This window comes from Pezoporus flaviventris, unplaced genomic scaffold (genome assembly GCF_033815535.1).
Source record: "Pezoporus flaviventris isolate CSIRO_AGI_PZ_B2104156 unplaced genomic scaffold, CSIRO_AGI_Pfla_v1 ptg000027l, whole genome shotgun sequence".
NCBI lineage: Eukaryota > Metazoa > Chordata > Aves > Psittaciformes > Psittacidae > Pezoporus > Pezoporus flaviventris.
In genome coordinates this window covers 3,291,583-3,311,970 of record NW_026892575.1, presented here as the reverse complement: position 1 = coordinate 3,311,970, position 20,388 = coordinate 3,291,583, and the positions used below count along the sequence as shown (strand labels likewise).

General features: G+C 38.7%; 1 protein-coding gene across 3 annotated transcripts; it reads left to right on the top strand.

The window, feature by feature from the left end:
* Window positions 1–3,521: 3,521 nt before the first annotated feature.
* On the top strand, window positions 3,522–17,909 carry NAE1 (NEDD8 activating enzyme E1 subunit 1). 3 transcript variants are annotated; one of them, XM_061458481.1, is made up of 20 exons: window positions 3,522–3,643; window positions 4,658–4,761; window positions 4,855–4,919; window positions 5,783–5,813; window positions 6,267–6,338; window positions 6,657–6,736; window positions 7,818–7,927; window positions 8,299–8,408; window positions 8,979–9,041; window positions 9,322–9,385; window positions 10,490–10,581; window positions 11,858–11,917; window positions 12,013–12,146; window positions 13,363–13,438; window positions 13,775–13,814; window positions 14,846–14,932; window positions 15,932–16,024; window positions 16,452–16,566; window positions 16,642–16,691; window positions 17,681–17,909. In XM_061458481.1, the coding sequence occupies exons 2-20, from the start codon at window positions 4,714–4,716 to the stop codon at window positions 17,788–17,790; spliced, it is 1,500 nt and encodes a 499-aa protein (XP_061314465.1). In that variant the 5' UTR covers window positions 3,522–3,643; window positions 4,658–4,713; the 3' UTR covers window positions 17,791–17,909. The 3 variants fall into 3 exon arrangements, with proteins under 3 accessions (XP_061314465.1, XP_061314463.1, XP_061314464.1); XM_061458479.1 differs by having other exon boundaries at window positions 3,528–3,643; window positions 4,855–4,915; XM_061458480.1 differs by lacking the exon at window positions 14,846–14,932 and having other exon boundaries at window positions 3,554–3,643; window positions 4,855–4,915.
* The last annotated feature ends 2,479 nt before the right edge of the window (window positions 17,910–20,388 follow it).

Genomic DNA, 20,388 nt, shown 5'->3' with positions numbered 1-20,388 from the left:
CAGGACAAATGAGCTGGGAGAAGCTGTGATGCTTTGGCTCTTACTCTTGTGTGGCTCTGTGATTGTAGACAGGGAAGCATGATGTAGACAGAGCCAGCCAGATGCAAATAGTCAAGAAAGCTGTTCTAGATCATGGGAAAAGATCAACTTGCCAGTGAAAAGATGAAATGGAAGAGGAATTTTGTAAGGAAAAAAACCCAAAGTATACTTTGGGAAAAAACATACGCAAGATAGAGAATACTGAGCAACTGTTTTCAAGACAAACTTGAAAACTGAGGCGCAGCTCTGGCTCACAGGGCACAGTTCCACTGAAGAGGCCCTACATGCATTTGATACCATACACCACTTCAGCTAAACATTCAAAACCATACAGATGCCTACATATGACATACTATATGCTAAGGCAGACCATAGGAAGAACTCTAAGACAAGGGAAAACATGCTGAATATATGGCAGAAAGTAGACTTCACAAAATAGATGTTTGATTGGTTTGATTTAGAAAAGTGAAAAAGGGGGAATGACAATACTGGAGAGGGAAAAAATAGCTTGAACAGAATTTTAGCCACGTAGCCACGAATGATAGCCAGTGTATACATGACAGTTTAATGTACTCCCCCACCCACTCACCCTTCTTTGTTTTTAAGGAAAATATTAAGTTTTCCTTAAAGTGAGAGTAAAATGTCTGCTTATACAGGTATCTCATTATTTTGTAACCCTGACGCCTCTTGACAGTGACTGCCTCTAAGAAAGGATTTTCACTGATTCTGTCCTCAAACTGTCATTTATCACTTGTGGTAGCAACCTAATTCTGATTTCAGTTTTATTAGCTTGAATCAAGGATAATTACATCACATTCATGTTCTTCTGGAAGTGAGAAGAATAGAGTGATAAGTGCTTAAATGCTGGATTTCTCCAGTGCTGAGCTAAAAGTGAAGTACTCCCGATATCCACAGATTTCTCACAGGCTTTGACTACACCTCGAAAGTGTCTGCTTGGCAGTGAATCACAGGAAGATGTAATTCCACCCATTACAGTGTAGTGTTTCAATCCATCTTAAAGAATAATTCTGTCTTCCCCCATCTTCATAATTACAGTTTAATTCCTCTTTGACAGTAATAATGAGTGGAGAGAACAGCAGCCTAGGACAAATACCTAGGTTCTTCTGGACCTGTCACAGTGTTATGATATGAACTAACAACAAATGCTCCAGTTCTCCCATCCCTATATATGGAATACTTTTATGATTTAATTTGGGCTCTCTTTATTAAAAATGTTGTATAGAAGTGAGCATTTTAGTGACACAGCTCCAAGTAAGATTGGAATGCGTAACAGAAGTTGAACGTATTAATAAGCTTCGCAGGTTTCAGGAAATTGGATTTTTGAATTTTTAAGGTAAGTTATCTCTATAATGCAGATCTGGAGTCATTGAGAGGCATTCACACAAAGACATGATGTCTCTTGAGGACAATGCTGTTGGTATGTAATTGCATCACTATAGAGGGGCAGAGCATTTTAGGAGATGCAAACTGAAGAAATAGTTGTTTGGTTTCAAGGTGAATGGCTAAATTGCTTTCAAAGTGTATTTGCTTAGGTAACTTGGTAATTATCTTTGATGAGCATTTGTATGTAACGGCAACTTACATTTGAAAGAGGTGTCATGTGCCTTCTTTAATGCATATGAGTGTGTCTGATCTGTCATTGCCTATTAACAAAAATATGGCAGAAACACCATCAGTACCATCAGGCTGCTCACTCTGGAGCCTTTGAAGTACAGTAAGTAGGAGCAGATTAAATGTTAAAACATTCATCACTCCAGAGCTTGCCTACACCTGGGGTTCTTGAAAGAGTATCTTGTTTATCCAGGCAGCTTGTCTCTCTCCTTACATCGCTGTTATGAGTGCTGGCAGTTTCCAACTGGGAGTTACAGTAAGGTGACATCTTTCTTTATGTTTGTGTTAAAATAACATCTAAAAAACCCACAAATGGCACAAAAAAATACTGCACAAGGTAAATACAAACAGGAGGATGAACTGCCAACGTGGAACAGTAAAAAGCCGTATTGTTCCAGGTTTTTCTTATAACTTTTTTAGTATTTAAAAAGTGACTGCCTACATTTAGTGATTGATGATAGAAATTTCCACGTTATAGTCTTGTTTTTCTTTCCAAACACAAAACCACCAGAAATGGGGACTTATATTCTGGAACTAAGTCTGAAATACTAATTCTTACAATTTATGGCTTATCCATTTGAAACTGTAATTGTAGCAGATAGTGAGGACTGAATGAGACAACTTTTGACTTAGGTAAACAGAACATTCCCACAAATATTGCACGAGGGGCTGAGATTTCAAGAGAAGGAAGGATTTACTATGAGAAAAAGGAACATTGGAGAAGATATCGTGTATGGGAAAGCAGAAGAGGAAGTGCTCTTTTTGTATTACAATGTCATCTGCAAATTAGATTGCAATTCGGTGCAATCTGCACTGAATTGCACTGTTTTGTAAAGTTGGGGCTGTTCAGCCTGGAGAAGAGAAGGCTGCGTGGAGACCTCATGGCAGCCTTCCAGTATCTGAAGTGGGGCTATAGGGATGCTGGGGATCATTAGGGACTGTAGTGATAGGACAAGGGGTAATGGGTTCAAAATTAAACAGGGGAAGTTTAGATTGAATAGAAGGAAGTTCTTTACTGTGAGGGTGGTGAGGCACTGGAACGGGTTGCCCAAGGAAGCCGTGAATGCTCCATCCCTGGCAGTATTCAAGGCCAGGCTGGACAGAGCTTTGGGCGACATGGTTTAGTGTAAGGTGTCCCTGCCCATGGCAGAGGAGTTAGAACTGGATGATCTTAAGGTCCTTTCCAACCCTAACTATTCTATGATTCTGTTATTCTATATATAACAAATCAAATCTATACTAAAGAGAAGCAGATTACAAAGATGATTGAACATCATCTCCCAGGCTGGAACCATAACCATGCACATATTTCTCCTTTGCTGTTGCAACTTTGTGCTAGAGAGATTGGTTGTGATTTTTAACGGCATGATTTCTCTGTTTTTTTGTTTTAGTTGTTTTTTTTTTGTACACTTTGATAGGACAACCTGCATTGATCCTGTACGGGAAGCACACACCATCTGCGACACGCATCTAAGCCGATGTATCTGAGCACAGGTATCTGCAGGGCTTCTGTGAAATGGTTGAAAACTCCGCACCAGCGATGTGAAGCGTACAGGGATGTGAAGCGAAACGCCACCCGAACACGAACTCTCGGAGCGGCACACGCTTCAGAAGCACCCTCCTGAAGGGCACGGCATCCCGCACCCACAGCCCCCGGGCCCGCCTGCTCAGCACCGGGCCTTTCTGCCGCCTTCCAAGCCGCCGTCTCACATAGCAGCAGCACGATAGCGGCAGCTCCCGCCCCGTCCCAGTCCCGACCGGTGCTGGCGCCAGATCCGTGCCAGCACCGAGCTCCGCACCGCGGGAGCCACAGCGCCCGGACCCGCCGCGACACCGCACGCCAGCTATCAGGCGCCTCCGCGCATGCGTCGTCCCTCTCGCGCATGAGCAGCGCGTACGGTGAAGAGCGTGCGGCAATGGCGGAGCCTGGCAAGGCCAGCATGAAGGAGCAGCGGTACGACCGGCAGCTGAGGTAGTACCATGGGTCGCGACCTGCTGCGGATTGCCCGGGCTTTGCGGGGCTGCCGACGGGGCGGCCAGCGGGCTGCTGTGGTGGCGGGGTCCGTGTCTCGCCGCAGGCCGGGCCGCTACTGCCGGCTCTGGGTGCTGGTTCTAGCACGGGCCTCTTCTGAGCCCGGTTGAGAGGAGAGGTGCCGCGCCCCGCTGCGCGGGCAGGGCCGCTGAGCCTCCGCGACGGCGGCTGTGTCCCAGGCGGGCCGGGCCCTCTCGGGTTCGCCGAGCGGCTCTGTGAATGGCTGTGCTGTCAGAGGGGAGAAAGGCAGAAAGGAGACAAGTTAAATGGGAGAAGGGCTGCAGTGGAGAGCCCGGTGTGCCGAGTAAATCTCATAGGCTTGTATACGTGTGAAAGTCTTGGTAGTGGTCATGCTTTTTTGCATATTCAGTAACTTTCTTTTCTGCAGCTGAAGAGACTAAAGTTGCTGTCCGTATGAAATTAGTGGGGTGTTTGTGACAGAGTACTGTCAAGTCCCGATTTCAGCCTGAATATTATGTTATAGGTGTCTTCAACACATTGCCAAACTCATCGAGACTGATTTCCATCTGCTTGTGCTGTTCGGTGTCTCATAATACAAATTATATAAAACCAAAAATTGTTTGCAGTAAAACTCACGAAAAAGAAAGCATTCAGTTTCCATGCCACAATTTGTGTAAGGAATGTTTTGATCCATGCTGGTTTTGAAGAAGTTAAATGTTAAAACAAAAAAAAGGCGTGAATGTTCACAGGATGTAACAGTGGGAAAATGAAATGACTGATATATTGGGCTGCTCTTTAGAAAGCTTCAGGTTTGTCACAGTGAGTTTTCTTAAGGAAAGCTTATTCTAGTTACTGTGTTTAGCTTCTGTCATCAGTGAATGGAACGTAGTATGCTAGCCTCCATTGGTGGCTGTTGTCTTTTATTTCTTTATGTTGGCTTTACAATCAGAAATGAAACCATTTCATCGTGTTTTGGTTTCCATCCCAATATAGGCTGTGGGGTGACCATGGACAAGAAGCATTAGAATCTGCGCATGTTTGTGTGATAAATGCAACAGCAACAGGGACTGAAATACTCAAAAACTTGGTGCTACCAGGTAACTAGATAGCTTTTCTGTATCTTCTTTGTAATGCCTCTAGTAGCTTCATCATACCTAAATATTAATGATAGTTATTTTTCCCCCCCCAAGGTATTGGTTCTTTTACAATTGTCGATGGGAATCAGGTCTCTGGAGAAGATGTTGGAAATAAGTAAGTTTGTTACTGATTTCTATTACAAGTAGAAAAGTAACAGGCTTTCATAAGTAGTTGCATCTCTATACTTGTTAATCCTATAAAATTATTTTAAAAGCCTCTATATTTCTCCAAGTCTTATGTGGTTTTAGATGTTGGTGACATACAAAGCCTGCACAGTTGCTTTGCTATTGTTAGCTGCTGAATTTGACATATATTTTTAGTTGCTGGTTTTATACTTTACAGGTCTATTTGCTTCACTCAAAAATATTTTTAAAAAACATGCTCGCTGCAGTCTTGAGACGTGACAGTGCAAGATTTGCTTGTTTCAGCATGGCTAAATGTATTCTCTTTTATTTTGGTGATGAAGATAACTTACTCTTCTTTAGTTTACCATTGTGAAACTGTGACTGAAAGCCATTTATTGACTTTCATAGCTTTGAGAGAGTGTGTGCAGCAGGGGGAAGGATGAGAAGCTCTTTAGACATCCTGTAAAAATAATTTGTTTACTAAGTCTAGATCACTTTCTGTTATGGCTCAGGTAGATACCTACAAAAGTATCTGTGGTTACAGGGGTTGTATGAGATGGAAGAATATTCCATTACATGATGAAATTAGTACTTACAAGTCTGCAGTATGATTCTGGCTTTCAGAGGAGTTTGGCAGGCCTTATTTGCCAGATTTGTGGCTTGGGTACCAAAAAGTTTTCTTAAGGAGATTTTCTTAGGAAAATATAACAGTGGTGGGGAGCAGAAAAGAAGATTTAAGGAACAGCTTGGTTTGTTGTGTATGAGTTGACAACATGTTCTGCGCTGCAAAATGTAGCTTTAATGTTGTTGATGTGCAGAATAAAAATTCACATATAACTCTTTTTTTCCTTTTCAGTTTCTTTCTACAAAAGAAACATGTTGGTAAGGTAAGGAGATAATAGATGTCACTTCAGGTGTATTGAAAGCACAGAAGTATTGAGTAAATACTCAAATGTAGTATTATGAGTAGTGCTTAAAAACATGTATGTGTAGGTTAAAGTCTACTTGTTTTTTGACAAAATTCCCCATGCTTACTTTTTAGTTGCTTATAAGTGAAAAGATAAATTTAGTTATGGCTAGACTGAATGGAAAAAATAACTGGGTATGGTTAAGAAAGTCTTTGTAAGGATAAGGTGGAAGAGCATTGTGGTTTAAAGAGTGAAGCTAAGAGACATAAATGTGGGGAAAAAAATCACAGAAACTGCAGGGTACAAAAAACAAATTTTGGGGTTTTTTTTTAGTTGTTTTGTTTTTTTTTAGCATGTAACATAGGTATTACTGATGTACTGGATAAATCACATTTGAAGAGGCTAAACATTGTTTTTATTCTTGTGAAACAGAATCGTGGCCAGAGTGCCACTGAGCTCTTGCAAGAATTGAATAATGATGTTTCTGGAAACTATGTCGAAGAGGTTTGTTTTCCTAAATTAGTTGCATGTATCGTTGTTACACAATGTGATAAAAGTATGAAATAATAGCTGTATATTGTCTTTGTAACATTGCAGTTTAAGTAGCTTCATGATAAAACAGCATTTGAGGAAGAACATCTTAATTTATTTGCAAAAAGTCAATATATTTATTTTAAACATTATTTTGTAACTTCATCATCATTTTGTAACTTTAACTTTTTATATTCACTGTTGAACAGACTTGCTATGTATTCAGAAATTCTCACAGTGGCATACTTTTTCTCTATTTTCTTCCTGGCATATTTTTTCTCTATTTTTTAGAGTCCAGAAGTACTTTTAGACAATAACCCTTCCTTTTTCAATTGTTTTAACTTGGTGGTTGCAACACAACTCTCAGAAAGGTATGTTTGTTTTCCTTCAGTTGTAAAAGCAGGTTTTAACTGTAGGCAAATTCTTGCAGGAAAACTGATGCAAAACAGAACTGTGCCATTGTGAAGGAATGTTGCAGTAAATGATGGCATTTCCCATGGGCTTTTTTACAGTTTAAAATCCCCTTCAGATGCTGACTACTAGATGCTGTCTCCAGGTGTATTTTCCTATGTCAAGTACTCCTCTGAAGTGAAAGATATTTCTGGTTTGAAATTACTATAACAAGTAGTATTCTTATGTAAAACCTAACAGATCATAGGGTCTGTGATACCTTTAGATTTTTGCAAATGCATTTTATCGTTTGTATAAGCCTTTCCAGTTTACCCAAGAATGTAATTATATGTCCCATATATATGTCTCTGTTAATTCCAGAAGTTATTTTATTTTTTGTGTTTTTTTCTTTAACTGGCTAACCATGCTGAGAGGCCTTTTGCATGCTGCCTTCTGGTAGAAGGTGCAAATAGAAAATGACAGCTCTCAGGGAGAGAAGAGCATGTATCTCTTTCAGTAGTCCAGCTGCCTCCACACAGGCAAGAGGCTGCTAGATAAATGAATAGTTAGAACTTGCTCTGTAAGGAAGTGGCCGTTGTTCGTACTTTATAAATTTTCTCCTTCCACCTACTTACAGAGGAGTTAGAAGTACTCTCTCTTATAGCAATAAGAGCCAACTTGACTTTCTGAAGAGGTGATTCCCTAGTGAATAGCATGAATTTCTTATGTGCTATTCAGAAGCCTCTGATAAGAGCTGCCTCTGCTGGAACTTACCTTTGGGCAACACATGGATCTAATTCTTCTCTTTCTTTCACAATTCATTGAAGGTTTTAGTTAGATATATGAAGCATTTGGGAGGGTGGAGTGAAATCTGAGTAAGCTAATGGATAAACATATTCCTAACCTAGTAAATTTACATAAAAAATTACCTTATATGTGTTTAGAATCATAATATTAGAGTTCTCTGAGGAGACCTTTCTTAACTAACCTGTGTAAGAGTTGATTTTATAGGTAATTATTGTCCTGAAAAAAACCCAAATCAAAAAATGTTTTTCTTTACAGTATGTTGCTGCGCTTGGCTGAACTTCTCTGGAATTCTAACATTCCTCTGCTGGTCTGCAGGACTTATGGGCTGGTTGGTTATATGAGAATTGTTATTAAAGAACATACAGGTTAGAGGATCTTCTGAGATAAACTTTTCTAAAATGTTTAAAGCTTCAATGTGTAAATGTCCCTTTGATTGTTTTTTATCTTGTTTGTTTTTTTTTTTTTTTTGTCTTGTGATGTATTTAGTATTTGTTAAGTTTTATGTAGTTTGCAGTTCATCACCAGGACCATTCTTTGAGAAATGTATAGAAATTACGGACTGCAACAAATAGTAAAATTAGAGATTATCCTGACATAAAACATAACTTACAGAAAACACTCATATTGAGAATCAAGTAGTTGAACCAGCAGATAATGCACTGTATTTGATGTATAGCTCTGTTCTGAAGCTGGACATAAAACTGAAGTGTTGTGTAATTTATTTTTTTTTTCACAGTTGTGGAATCTCATCCTGACAATAAGTTAGAAGATCTGAGACTGGACAAACAGTTTCCGGAGCTGAGGGAACACATTCAGTCTTACGACTTGGATCATATGGACAGAAAGGTTGATATGTGGTTTGCACTATGTTTTTGAGGACAGAACAGGGATTCTGTGAAAATGACTCTTGGCAGATGACTTTTTTTGGTGCCTGAACATAGGCAACTGTAGAATCACTTGTGAAGTACTGTTTTTGGCCTGTGCCTGAAGTGTTACAGTCTGCATTTAAATCTTAAGCAAATGGGGGTCTTGGGAAGTAAGGAACGTTCTTGAACAACTTGATTTTTTAAGATTGATTCCCCTTAAATCCCCTATCTTTTTTGTTTGGTTGGTTGGTTTTTTTCCTTTTAATTTTTATGATTACCTACTGCTGCCGAACTTTGCAGTGTGGATATTTGTGCATAGCAGAAGTTCCACTCCAAAGAAAAATACTGGGGAGCTTGGTGCAGACACCCTTATTTGAAGTAAAGGAATAGTAATTTGATGAGAACATTATTTCTGAATTGAACCTGGAACATGTCCTGTGTCTTTAGAGTAGTGGAAGGGATGTTAGTTTACATTTCAAATAGGTTTTTAATTTGTTTCTTTTTTTTTATCTTTTCTCTTGACAAAGATTTCTCTGCTGTTCAATTACAGGACCATAGCCACACTCCATGGATTGTGATTATAGCCAAGTATCTAACAAAATGGCTCAATGAGGTATATTGCAAAATTGGATAAGTCATCAGTCTTATCTTTATTGTTATTATTATTACTTTAGATATGTCTTTCCTAAAGTAGGTTGTTGTTTTGGCAAATACAGAAAATAAGGTGGAATCATTAAAAAAACGTTACTAATTGAAATACAAGTGAATGTATATGAACAGTGGCGGACTTCTAGAGTTCATCAGCCTGGATGCTCATGAGGCCAGAAGTAGATATTTTAAAGACAAAATCTGTTTAGTGTGGTTTTCTTTTTTTTTTTTTTTTTTAAATTTAGAAAAATGAACAGTTTCCTAAGAGTTACAAAGAAAAAGAAGCCTTCAGACAACTGATTCGGCAAGGTAAATATATGTCCTAGAATTCACTTACTCATACTGGCAGAAATGTGTAAGGCAGTATGTGGAAATAATCAGAAATTCTGTCAGGGTTAAGTTATTAAAATTCTGATGGCATATGCAAAATGACTGATCCACTAAATTACTGTTTTATACAGGTGGGTCTTAAGATCTGAGACTAGCTTGTAAATGCAGTTTGGCAGTGTTTCATACTGCTTGCTTTTTAACATCAAGAGTGTGTTTTCATTCGGGTGGGCAGGCATTAAGAGCAAATCTTGTGGAAAATGTTGATGTTTAATATGGAAAATGTGATAGAGAGGAAAGCAGATGGCTTTTGACACTGTAATTGTTAACAGCTGCAGGTAGATGATTGGTCAGTTGACAAGAAGACATGCTGATTGTTGCATCTCAAAATGACCAGTTCAGAGGGAGAGAAGGATGGTGTAGCTATTGAAATAGACTGTAATCAGTATGTGAACAGACATAATTTTTGCAGATGCTTCAATCTAATTCCTTTTGGGGGTGCTAAAATTAGTGAGGCATTTTTAAGATCTAGAAATACATTAAGTGATCGTAGAATAAAAACATGAACTGAAAGTTTGGTATTTGCTCTCTTAATGCTGGCCTTTGTGCAAATTGCCAAGAATTCATCTCCAGGTTGGACTAGGGAACTCACCCTAGCTGTAGTAATTACCTCTGGTTAGATTAGGTTTTTAGTGGAGTCCGCTTCTTGGTCTGGCTTGCTGTGTGGTTTCATATGTGTTTGCCAAAATTGAGCAAAAAACCCCACAAAACACAAGTAGGGATGGGAAAGAAACTTGAATTACCTCTTTACCCCCATCTATGCTAATTTAGTGATTATTAAGCTTTTTCTCACGCAAACTGGTATTTTTACGGTAAGTAGCTTCTATTTAACATCATAGAAAAATTAATCATATGCAGAATGTACATGTAGGTAGTTTTATCAGTACATCTTATCGGTAATTCAGTTCTATGCTGATTAGCTGTTATGCCACAAATACATTCAAAGCCAGTCTGCTCTGTTGGTAAGACCTAAAGAAGGTGTAAGTCAGGGGATTGCGTATTTTTAATTATATTTTTTTCAATAAGGTATCTTAAAGAATGAAAATGGGGCCCCAGAAAATGAGGAAAACTTTGAAGAAGCTATAAAAAATGTGAACACAGCATTAAATACTACAGAGGTAACAAACATATGATAAGATAGAACTGCTTTTGTGTTTTTTCAGGACATACTATGCACATATAGGGCAGGAATTCCATTTGCAACATTTGTATTTAGGTAAAACAGGATTAGTGCAATTTTTAGAATTGAAATAATGTAAACCAGCCCTAGACTAGGTGGCACTGTAGTTTATGGAAATTCTTCTGTTTCTTTCTCATGCAGGGAAGCTACGTTTCCTTCCTGAAGGCTTGAATTCAAGTATAGAACGAGTCAATAACCAGAGTCCATTAGTAGTGTGTTCCTGTTGTAGACTTTTACAGCTTACTTCTTAAAAGACCTGTGAAGTGCTTGGTACAATTGTGAAGAATTACCAGTCACTGGTGTGGGTGATGTCTGATGTAAATACGTGGCTAGGAAAGAGACTTGAAAAGCATTTGTTGAAATTGTGCTATGTTGAAGCAGGTTGCTATAGTATTTACTCTGTGTAGAAATGAAGGGCTTTAAGGGATGTCTGACTCAGCAAACTCAGTACCTTCCTGTTGAAGAAACATGTTATGAAATTCCTTCCTAAACTGATCAAGCTTAGAAACATTCAAAGTGAAGTCTTCATTGTTCTTCATTAATCTTGAAGTAGTAACTCATGGTTTAGAATTGTGCTCTGATTTTTGTAATCTCTCAGCCATGGTAAATTGCTAAAGCTACATGGAATAAAAGCATGTTACGTGGTTCTTTTTAATTTACATTCCGTTTTTATTTGAACTGTGCTGATCCTTGCTTGGACAGTCATGTTAAGTCTCCCAAGAAAGCAGCAGGTAAAGCTTAGTGCTGTCACCTGGGCCACTACAAACCGTGTCCCAGGATATTAATGGTTTATTTCAATTTATGTGGCAGACTGAACTGCAGCAGTTAAGGAGTCAAAACATTCTTACTTTTACAGCCTCTTTTTACTTCTCCAGCCTTTTTGCTGCTCTGTCTCTAACAAGTAGGATGGCAGCTGGCACTGGTACTACCTTTTGCTGATGCTGCTACTGTTTTTTTTTTTAAATCTTCCCAATAAAAGGTAGAAATAAGGTGAGATTTTGTTTGTGGTAATCTTGATCAGAAGTATGTGCCTTCTTCTCAGGCACTGCTACTATTTAAAATATTAAAAGCAGTGACTATGTAAGATCCATAGGAAATTTTGGTATGAAACTGAAGTCATTTAGAGTTGGTTCGCCTATATAATGAGTGTTGAGATAATTCAAGAAATCAGAAGTGAAGTACATATAACCTCTCTTTTTTGTAATTCTTCATAGATTCCAAAAGGCATTGAAGAGATTTTTAATGATGATTGCTGCATAAAACTCACAGAGCAGGTAATGAGTAGCTAAGGGTAAACAGTAGGACTTAAATACAGACAAAGCATCATAAGTAACATCTCTGTACATGATTGTCTCTTGCGCATTTGCAGTCACCTTCCTTCTGGATATTGGCTCGAGCTATAAAGGAATTTGTGGCAAATGAGGGGCAAGGAAGCTTGCCTGTCCGGGGCAGTATTCCTGATATGATAGCAGACTCCAGTAAATTTATCGAATTGCAAAATGTGTAAGTATACCGTTTTCTTTTTAATAGTTACTAGTGATAATAAATGGTGATGACTTCAGACCTCACAAAATGTGTGAATTGCTGTATTTGAAATAAGAATGTATGTGGGCCTGGGGTGAGGAGGGGTGTGGGAAGCATGACAGCCTGGAACTATGCTCCCTGTATAGATTGTCTGCTGTTTGGAACGAGGACAGAAGTCTTCAGTGTATCCTTGTTTCCTAAGGTTGTGTAGCAAGTGACCAATTCCCTTACTTACAGATCTAGTAAAGACCTTGCTGTAGGTAGTAGATACCATAGCCCAGCTACTGCTGTCCAAAGCAAACTGTTGCTTAAACACAGCCTTTGTTTTTTGTCTTCAATGTGTATATTTACCTGGCTGCAGAAATTCTGTTTTCCTCAATACTGATTCAGAGAAAACTCCAGGAACTTGCCAACAAAGTTTTAAGTTGACAAGCAGTTATTCTTTATTGCGGCGCCAGGAGACACGGGTGATAGCTCCTCCAAGCGTGTCTCTCTCAGGCATCAACCAGGCTGTGATTATGTTGTCCTTAAACATACCTATTCATTAGATCATATACATTACATCGTACTTCTTAGACAATGCCTCCTGTATGCATACAAGGATGTGGTAGTGGGCTTTCGGACCCCCGGTGGTTATTTCTTCATCACTTTGTTTTAGGATCATTGTCATATCAGTAACCACCAGGTGGTTCTGGCAAAGTTTATCTTAGTAATTTTCATTTTCTCTATAGTTGCTAGCAAAGCCCAAGGTTCTTGAGGTTACTTATTTACGAACCTTCAATAAACCCCATTCTTCAATCCACCCTATTCTTCAATCAACCCCACTCTTCAATACTTAATTCTAAATACTAATGAATGCCCTTTGAAGGGACTGCCAGGTAGATCAGGAAGGGCAGAGACTTTGTGGAAGAACATTAACTACGAATTCTAAACAGCATCAGTGTGGATCAATATTTTAGGAAGGTCATCTTTGAACGCAGGTATCCTCAACATGAACTTAGGATTCCTGTGCATCCTGGACATGATGCAAATAGTTGGGCCTAAAAGTGTTTTTTACAGTATTACCACATTTTCTTGGCAGCTTCTTCCTCCTTTTTTTTAATCTCTAAAATGAAGCAGTATTGTGCAGAAGACTTACATTTACTGTCTGTGCAATTGTGCTGTTGAGTTATTAAGACTTCTTTATTATTAACAGATACCGTGAAAAAGCAAAGAAGGATATTGCGGCTGTGGGTAACCATGCTGCTAAATTGCTACAGTCCCTAGGCAAGGTAATTACAAATGCGTGGCTGTTCACACAGGATACAAATATTTTTTCCCTGACATTCTGTAGATAAATAAGTCACAGGAGACAGAGATGAGAAGGCTAAATTACATCATTCTCTTTAAAAGGCTTAAGTAAGTTGTAATGAAATTTAGTATTTTTGGCCTGTTTTCCCACTTTTGGTTTGGTCACGTAAAAAGCATACAGTGATAGATTATTTACAATGTAAAAAGTCCTTTTTTTACAAGAATTAGTTATTTTACAATAAACATATTAGTAACTTTGAAAACATAAATTCTCTCGTCATTGTATGTACTGCAATTAAACATATGCTCTCTTTTAGGCACCTGAATCCATTTCAGAGAGAGAATTAAAATTGCTCTGTGAGTATACTTGAATTCTGTTGCTGTGTTTATGCAAATAATAAAATAATTAGAAAATTTTGAATGATCCTGTAGCTATTAATCAGTAATTTAATATCTGAATTTTTCAAATAAGTTCTTAGCACTTGCATCCATCATCTTGAAGTAGCGAATGTTCAGCACCTTTCAGTAGTGAGTCTGTAAAGGTTAGCTTTTAATGATACTTTTTCAGGTCTAAACAAGAGGTAGCAGGTATCCTCTGCTTTCTGTGATTAGTACCCAATCACTATTGCCCATTCTGTGTTACTGACTTTGGAGTGTGGGCCTTGTAAAGTGGCAGTCTGAAAAGGTAAAACAGTGATGCAGTGAATAGTCCTGTTGGTGGCATTTTAGGTTATGTCTGTTCTGGGTGTGTGTACATGTCTGAAGTGCAGCCTGGCTAAGTCTACTTGCAACTGGAAAACTTCTCTATAAGCATATAGAGAAGAGCATGTTGCCCCTGTGTTCATAGATCATTTGCTGGGGATTTGAGAACCTTGCTGTTCATCTTTTTTGAGCGGTAAGGCAGTGGCTGCACTTCAGGTTGTTTCACAGCCATGACACTGGAGAAGAGCGTTTTCTTGCTCAAAGCTGCGCTGTTAGAATATTCATTGAGAGTATGTGAGGCAGCAGTAGGGATTTCAGGAGATCAAAAGAACCCGTGTTCAGTTGCAGCATGGAAGGGGAAAACGTGAAGTTGCTGGCTGTGGCTAATGAATCGCTGTAGAAGAGCTACGCACTTTGTGAGCTGTTACATTAATGTGGCAGATATGTGTAGATTCTAGACCTAAATCAGCACAACGTATTTCACTAACATATTTGTGATCATAGACCTAAATGTAGCTTAACAGATTTTATTACTGCAAGCTACTGGAAGAAACAGAAAAGTGTTAAATAGAATTATCATGAGTTTGCCTTTCATGTTTAGCATATCAGAGATACAGAGTTAAAAAGAGCTAGTAATTGGTGATGCTTTCAAGTGGGTAAAATTCTCCTTTCTGCACTCTGCTTAGGCACTAATGCTGCTTTCCTCCGGGTAGTGCGATGTAGATCTCTGGCTGAGGAATACAGCTTAAACACTTTTAATAAGGATGAAATCAGTAAGTACACCTTTTTGGTGCATACTTTTAATTGAATTTTCAACTTGAAATGCTTTTGTGATCAGAAAGACTTGTATGTTAAACTTTATTTCATCATGCCGTTTCAGAACTTGGCATCAACTAGAAGTATGGGGTTTTTAAGTCTAGAGTGTTGAATTCAATTTGATTTTGAAAGACTTTATTTTTGATAGAATATGAGTAAAACATTGCTTTCTGCAAACTTTTCTGTACCTCAGTTATTTCTGACAGAGCTGGAAAGGTGCTTTCACCTGACTGAAGATATGAGAATAATTCTCTTGCCCACTCTCAGCTTACCTTTTCAGTATGTGAACTAGCAAACTAGTTACTTAATGCTACATTTTATTTTTTAACCGTCATAAATTAATAAATAATACTAATAAAGCTGGAAATACTTTTAATCAAAGTTTAAATTAAGCATATATAAGTTCCCTGAATATTTTGGACAAAATGCATATGCAGAGTGTATACATTTTGTGCTTACATACCTTTTAGAATATTTATAATTTAAAGTGAAAGCTCCTTGAATAAGTTGTTAATACACAATGTGATTTAAGTAATAGTGTTCAGAAAGACTACTGAGCTATATGTATGTTAAGGGAGTTAAGACCTTCTTTGTAGTTATAGTCATTGCAGTTAAATGTATGAAAGATGCATTTCAAATCCCCAAATTATGACTAAGCATTATCCTATTTAATTTTATAGCAGCTGTCAGAGTTGAAACATGCGTATCTTCAAAGAACAGTATGTCAGATACATACAGTATGGTTTGTCCTATGCTATGGAGTCAAAATCATGTATCTGAGAGTTGACATACTGAGATTCTTAGTTGCAGGGTTTTTTTTCATTAAAACTTCTTTTTACTGTGGCTATCACAGTTTAAGCATATGGGAAATACTTGATTTAAAGTAATTAAAATAGTTTTCTTTTTCCCCTTCCGTTTTGTCTGTACCAGCTAATCCATTCTCTTGCTGTTTTCAGTTTCCCATATGGATAACCCAGACAGTGAAATAGTTCTGTACTTGATGCTGCGAGCTGTAGATAGATTTTATAAGCAGTATGGCAGATACCCAGGTATGTAAATACCAGAGTTACTTAACATCATCAAAAGAAATATAAACATCAAATGCTTACTGTAATACTAGTTATAAACTATATTATTAGCTGAGGGTTTGTTTATATATTAACGTAACTTTAAGAATGTGAAAATTAAAGTGAGAATTTTGTGTCAGGGAATTTAAAGGATGTATCTGAATTGATACTACTGAAATGGGTTGCATGGATTATGAATTGGTTCAGCTGTGCAGTTATTTGTCATTGTCATGAGTCACATCAACAGAATATCCAATTATTATTAGTCTCATATTAATATATTAATTGGCTAAGAAACTTTTCAGAAAAATACTGTGGTGCCATTTAAATCCATTAACTTTGAATATGGCATTGCAATTGTGTTGAACCAGTTAACTTATTGTTGTGAACCAGTTAACTTATTTTCTAGGTGTCTGCAACTATCAGGTAGAAGATGATACTGGAAAACTGAAATCATGCCTTGCTGGTTTCTTGCAAGAACATGGGCTGTCTGTAGTGGTGAAAGATGACTATTTTCAAGAGTTGTAAGTATTCTATCTGAAGTGTCACTTTGTTGGTAAAACTGACCCCAAAATACTAACTGTTACTTTGCTATCCAGTTGTCGCTATGGAGCTGCTGAGCCACATGCTATTGCTGCCCTTGTGGGAGGTAAGAATGCCATGGTATTTCTAAGGTACATAGAAACAAACCAGCCTGTTGCAGTACATGCTTGAGTCCAAATCTTCACTGTTTTAATTACTTTGTAACTGTTATAATCACAGACTGTTGTCAAGATAATATTTTACAGCAAAATGCTCCCTCTGGGTTCTCAGGATGTGACCTCCTTTGATATACAGAAAAAGTGGAAACAGTGAAGGTTTAAAGTCACCAAAATAAACCAAATAAATAATCTTAGTATAGCAATTCTAGTAACTTAAAACTGTCTTTAAAAATAAAATGTTTGAAAAAGCCTTTGAGTTAATACTACTGGAGTTATTACTTTAACAGAGTACACATTTTTCTTTAACATAATACACTTATTTAAGTGTCTGTTAAATGTAAATAGACTTGGTTGCTTACCTGCAGGTATTATCAAAACAAAATGTTTAAATTCATGCTCAAAATTGATATATCTTAGCGTCTTTATTTCATTTCATGTGGTGCTGAAGATAATTATATGTTAAATACTCAGTGGATGTAGGTAGGATTCTTCTGATAAAGTGAACTTGGTATTTGCAGTGCTTTAGAAAACATGTAAAGATAACTTCTGAAGAAATTGCAGAGTATTTCATGCTACAGGAGAACACAGATCACAATTTATTTTACAGTTTCAAGTGTACATGTTTTTTTGATTGAACCTCTTAATTTGATGTAGCGAGGTCACAACTCACACATTTGTACTCTGTGTGTATGCACATGGAGAGAAAGTATATACAGCAAAGTATATGTAAAGCTGACTTCTGAAGTGAATTGTCTGAGCCTCTTCTATATGGGAAGTACTGAAAGGCATTTCCACCCCCCCCAGGAGTTGTGTCAGGTGCTGCTGAAATAATTCCAGTGTAGCAAGTTGTAGATAACATCCTTTTACTGGCTTTTAAACGTAAAGTGCTAACCACCTTTTATCTGTTTTTCTTGTTTTCCTTTCGTTTCTTTTGCAGGAGCTGCTGCACAGGAGGTTATCAAAGTCATTACAGGGCAGTTTGTAATTTTTAATAACACTTACATTTACAGTGGTGTGTCACAGACTTCAGCGACTTTCCAGCTGTAAGATGAGGATGCTCCACTCTTTGCCACCAAGCAATGCTGCTGCAATGTTCTGTAAATACTGTGGTGTACTACCACCAACTGTTCCATATTACCCACCAATCAAAGGTCCTTTATTTGTAACGATTCCCCCCCCCCCAGCTCCCCTGGGGACAAAAAAAAAAATCATACCAAAACCTAATTTAATAATGTTTTTGTCTTTAATCTGGACTTTTCAGATCCACCTTTGAAAGAAAACAGCAGAAGCTGTTCTCTGTTATGGTACATGGATTTACAAATTGGCTGACCTGATTTGCAGCAGGGCTGCTTTTTACAGGTTAATTTTCTTCTTGTAAAAGCTGTTCTTCAGGTTGAGGGGAGAGGACTCCCAAAAGGTTGAAAAATGCCACTGTAACTATTACAGAGTGAGGATCCAGCTGTGAGAAGAGCTAGGGAAAGGTGCACCACCTTTTACAGAGTCCAGGGAGGCTGTGGAGAGGGACTGCCTTCCAGACAGCTTGGTTTGCAGCTCTGTTCACCTGCTAAAAGGTTCTTTGTCCTACGCCATTGGTGTCCGGCAAATGTCAGATGATGGCTCACTGCGGTTTGCGGTGTTGCTGTAGTTTCCAACACTGCACTGAACCCTGCACGGAAACCGAGTGATTGCGCCCCGGCCTGGGCCTGAAGCCGCGCTCCAGTTCGGGTGGCGGAAGAGGAGCCTGGAAGGGGCCGCGGTGCCCGCGAGGAGCCGCCCGACCGCACCCCGGCTCAGAGCGCTCCTGAGGGGCCGCGCGGCGGGGCGGGAAAGGCGCGCGGGCGGGTGGTCTCCTCAGGGGGGCGGCGGGAAAGGCCCGGAGCGCCTTGGTGTGTGAGCAGAGTCGCTGCTATTGCGGATCGACAGGTAGATGTGCCCTGTTTCACATCCTCGTGATACTCCCCACGCTTCCCGAAAGCTGGCAGAAAAATGATTCCTCTGTAGACAGTTGGCTCTTCTTTTGAAAAAAAAGTTAAATATTTTTTCCTTTTTGTATTTGGGGTGATCTGGAGTACTTGTTAAGACTTCAGCGTGGAGCTCTGATAGTGAGTTCTGAATTGTGTAAGGGGATGGGGGTGGAAACATTGCTAAAATAGCAGTGGAGGACTTCAGAGGTCTGCCGTGCTGAGGCGTTTCACCAAAGGTAGCAGCGCAGCCTCAGCTGCTGGCATACTTTTGGGTTTCAGCGGGACACCAACTATCCCGACTTCCTTCACTGCAGTGACTTTGACCATAGGATTTTAAAAGGAAAAGTCCCCCTGAGACTGGGTGTTCTTAGCCTGGTGTGGCTGTGCAGGGGCTTGAATTTATCTGTGCTGCTATAAGAGTGGAATTTTTTTAGTTCTCATGGGATGGTATGGGTTATTTTTCGTAATTGATAGGTAATTATTTTCTTTTACACACAGCATTTACCAGAAGTCTGCTGCAGCAGATTGTGTTACTTATATTTTCATCTTTGGCCTGTGATGCAACAACAGATATTAGCTATTTGTATTTTAGTGTAGACTGGCTTATACTTTATGTACCTTCCATATGTTGCAAAAGATCCAGCTGAGGTCAAGACATCTTTCTATAGTGTTTAAAAAACTATTTGTTTTTCTCATATTAAAGGCTCTTTAATTGTATGCATGTGTATTTAATTAAATTTTGTGGAAATGAAATTAGCTGCAAAGTGAGCTTGGTTTTGCAGCCTTTCTTTTGTTGAGGAGTATGTGAATAGTTTTTGTTTTAGGCCAGCAGTAGGGGCAAAAGAGGTGAGGAAGACTTGCAAGCTTTCTGCTGTTGTGGCAGGGTTAGATTTGCAAGAAAATTAAATTATGTGTATTATCACTTCTGAAAGGGCAAAGAAAGATGAATTCTAAACATTCCCTCTCAAAACACACACTTCATCAATGCCATTGTAAGGATGAATGCAGAGTATTTGAACTAATGGAAGCAGGAAAAGAATGGGAACAATCTGACTAAAGCAGACCTCTCTGTCTTCATTAAGATGGCAGTGATATTTTCTTATGGCCTTTGCTTTACTTGGAGAAGGATAACCAGTCCATTACTAAGCTGGATTTATCACTCATACAAAGTTTCTAACTGGAGATAGATAATTTTTGAGAGATTGAAATAGGTTACTGTGGTGCTTGCATCAATCTTTTGTGTCTGGGTCCTGGGGGATGCTTAAGGGACCATCTTTCTGTTCCCAGACCTCAGTTTCACTCTGCTGTTCAAGTCTTTCAGATGCTGGCATGTTAGGTTTATGTAGAATCCCTGTTGGGTTTTCTGGTTTGCATACTTAATGTAATGTGATAATTTCTTTGGTGAATTAAAATAAATCTTTAGTTTAAGAAATAACAGTTCATGTTTCTTGTCTTTGGTTTTGATCAGTACTGTTGAAACAACACAATTATGGTTTAGTGGCTCACTGAGTAGCAGTAGGAGGCTGCAGGTTCTGTAGTGGATATCGAACACAACTGACTGTCTCCATAACATTACTTGGTGGTCTTACTGCTAGTTGTTGGCTGATGACAAAGTTGGCAACCTATTGCAAGGAAAATTGGATCACACTTATTGTGGTAATGACATAGAACTAGGTATATT

Excerpts from the sequence above, each read along its gene's own strand:
- NAE1 (XM_061458479.1), top strand. The coding sequence starts at position 3,555 with ATGAGCAGCGCGTACGGTGAAGAGCGTGCGGCAATGGCGGAGCCTGGC. Across the intron at positions 4,916-5,782 it reads GGAGAAGATGTTGGAAATAA|TTTCTTTCTACAAAAGAAAC; the intron begins GTAAGTTTGTTA and ends TTTCCTTTTCAG. Across the intron at positions 5,814-6,266 it reads AAAAGAAACATGTTGGTAAG|AATCGTGGCCAGAGTGCCAC; the intron begins GTAAGGAGATAA and ends CTTGTGAAACAG.